This window comes from Austrofundulus limnaeus, unplaced genomic scaffold (genome assembly GCF_001266775.1).
Source record: "Austrofundulus limnaeus strain Quisiro unplaced genomic scaffold, Austrofundulus_limnaeus-1.0 Scaffold274, whole genome shotgun sequence".
Lineage (NCBI taxonomy): Eukaryota > Metazoa > Chordata > Actinopteri > Cyprinodontiformes > Rivulidae > Austrofundulus > Austrofundulus limnaeus.
The window spans coordinates 697,654-699,608 of NW_013952676.1; the positions used below are offsets into that span (position 1 = coordinate 697,654).

At 39.3% G+C, this 1,955-nt stretch overlaps 1 protein-coding gene across 1 annotated transcript in view; it reads right to left on the reverse strand.

Annotated features, from left to right (window-relative positions):
- Nucleotides 1–1,955, reverse strand: part of gnsb (glucosamine (N-acetyl)-6-sulfatase (Sanfilippo disease IIID), b) — a gene marked incomplete in the record, with an annotated part of 22,415 nt that overhangs the window by 13,033 nt on the left and 7,427 nt on the right. Inside the window, 1 exon segment of the mRNA XM_014020978.1 lies at nucleotides 880–945. Within this exon segment, the coding sequence (XP_013876432.1) occupies nucleotides 880–945 (66 nt within the window).

Here is a 1,955-nt window from a genome sequence, read left to right on the forward strand (position 1 = left end):
CTATGACATTTATAAATGTATGAATCATATGGTGAAAAACTGACTTTGAAAAAAAATCTGTTCTTTTTTTCTTATAAAAGGCTAAATAAAACAAAAATATTGGTGGTAATTTTTGACTGTGTAACTTTACAAATGGCACCCCATACCTGTAGAACCAAATCACCTGAGTCATTGCTGGAGAAAATATGGAACAGCGGTGAACCGTCCCAGAGTAGCTGGTCAACCAAAATTATTCCAAGAAGACATCAATGCTTCATCCAGGAGGCCCCAAAAGAACCCACATCATCTGGAGCTTCACAATCCTCACCTGCCTCAGTAAAGGTCAGAGGTCATGAGTCAATAATTAGAAAGAGATGAAGGACAAAAATGGCTTCCCTTGTGGTTTTGTTCCAAGACCACAAAGACTTGTCTCAAATTTGTCAGAAAATGTCTTGATGACCCCCAAGACTTTAGGGAAACATTCTGTGGACCGACTTCACGAAAGTGGAACCTGGCATTAAAAACCAACACTGCATTATTCTGACAGTCAAACATGGTGTTGGTAGTATGATGGTCTGGGGCTGCTTGGACAACCAGTCCATGAACTCAGATCTCTACCTGAAAATCCTGAAGGAGAATGTCAGACTAGCAGTTTGTCACTTTGAGCTCATGAAACTGTATTTTATCTGAACAACCCCTGACTCGTGGCCAGTTGTTGCAAATACTGAATTTGTTGCCGCCAAGTAAAACACAAGCAGTTTGAGGTTCAGGGAGTAAATAGTTCTTCACACAGAGCCAGGCTGGTTTGGAGAGCTCTTTACTCTGGCTTTCTGTTGGATCTTAATATCTGTTTGATGATCTGAACAATGTAAAAGTGTAAAAACTTCATACGGGACTTACCAATGCATTCCACTGATCCCAGCCAGGTGGAACATGAATGACGTCTCCTGCTTCCTTTTGACCATACTATAAATACAAAACAAGCCAAGAGAAACTGGATTATAATCCAGCAGTTAGACATGTGAAGCTGGATTCACTAGATTAAATGAGCACCCACTGCTAAATGTACATAATGTTTATTATAATCAACTTTTACAACAAACTTCAGCTAATTATCTGTTGTCTGTGTTTGCAACACATCTCATGAACCACTGGACAGTCACTTTCAGAAAGTACTGACTGATTAATTAACTGGTAAGAGTCAAACCATTCAAGGTAGCTGACGTAGCCAATCGAACTTAGCTGACATGGAGGTCAGTTTGGGGTGGTAGTAGCTGTGAGTCATCATCAGCACAGACTTCCAGCACCAACAGATCTCAGTATTTTTAAGGTTTGATCAGAGTCTGTGATGCCTTCATCCCATCTAAACTGAAAAAGATCTTAGATTATTTTAGATCTGGTTTATGTAATCACAGATTATTGTTCTGAGAACTATTTTTGTCCATAACCTTAACGAAGGCTGCAGCAGAACAACTACTGTTTTTTTTTTTTTTTTGTTTTTTTTTTTTTTTGGGGGGGGGGGTCATTATGGACACTTTTCAGTCATGTTTTCACAAACTGCACTCCTCTGAAACAGCTTTATTAAAAGTTTAAAGTGACTCGCTGATGGCAGCTGACTCTGGAAACTACACTGTGCTGGTTTTATTGGACTTAACTTCAGCCTTTGACACTGTGGATCACTCTGTTCTTATCAACAGACTGAGAGATTTGTTTGGTATTTCTGGTTCTCTGTTAAACTGGTTCACTTCTTATTTACCTGAAAGGTCTTTTACTGGTTTACTCTGATGCTGCACCACTGTCTTGTGACTCAGTTTTGGGCCAGATCCTCTTTTTCTTGTATTTATACCCTTTGGGGATTTTCTAATGGGCCTCATGCAAGAACAAGTTCGTATTCTTATCCTAAATTTCTCTTACTTTTGTTCGTACAAAGGGTTCGTACGAACATGTCACGTCAGATTCAACAAACTCTTCTATCT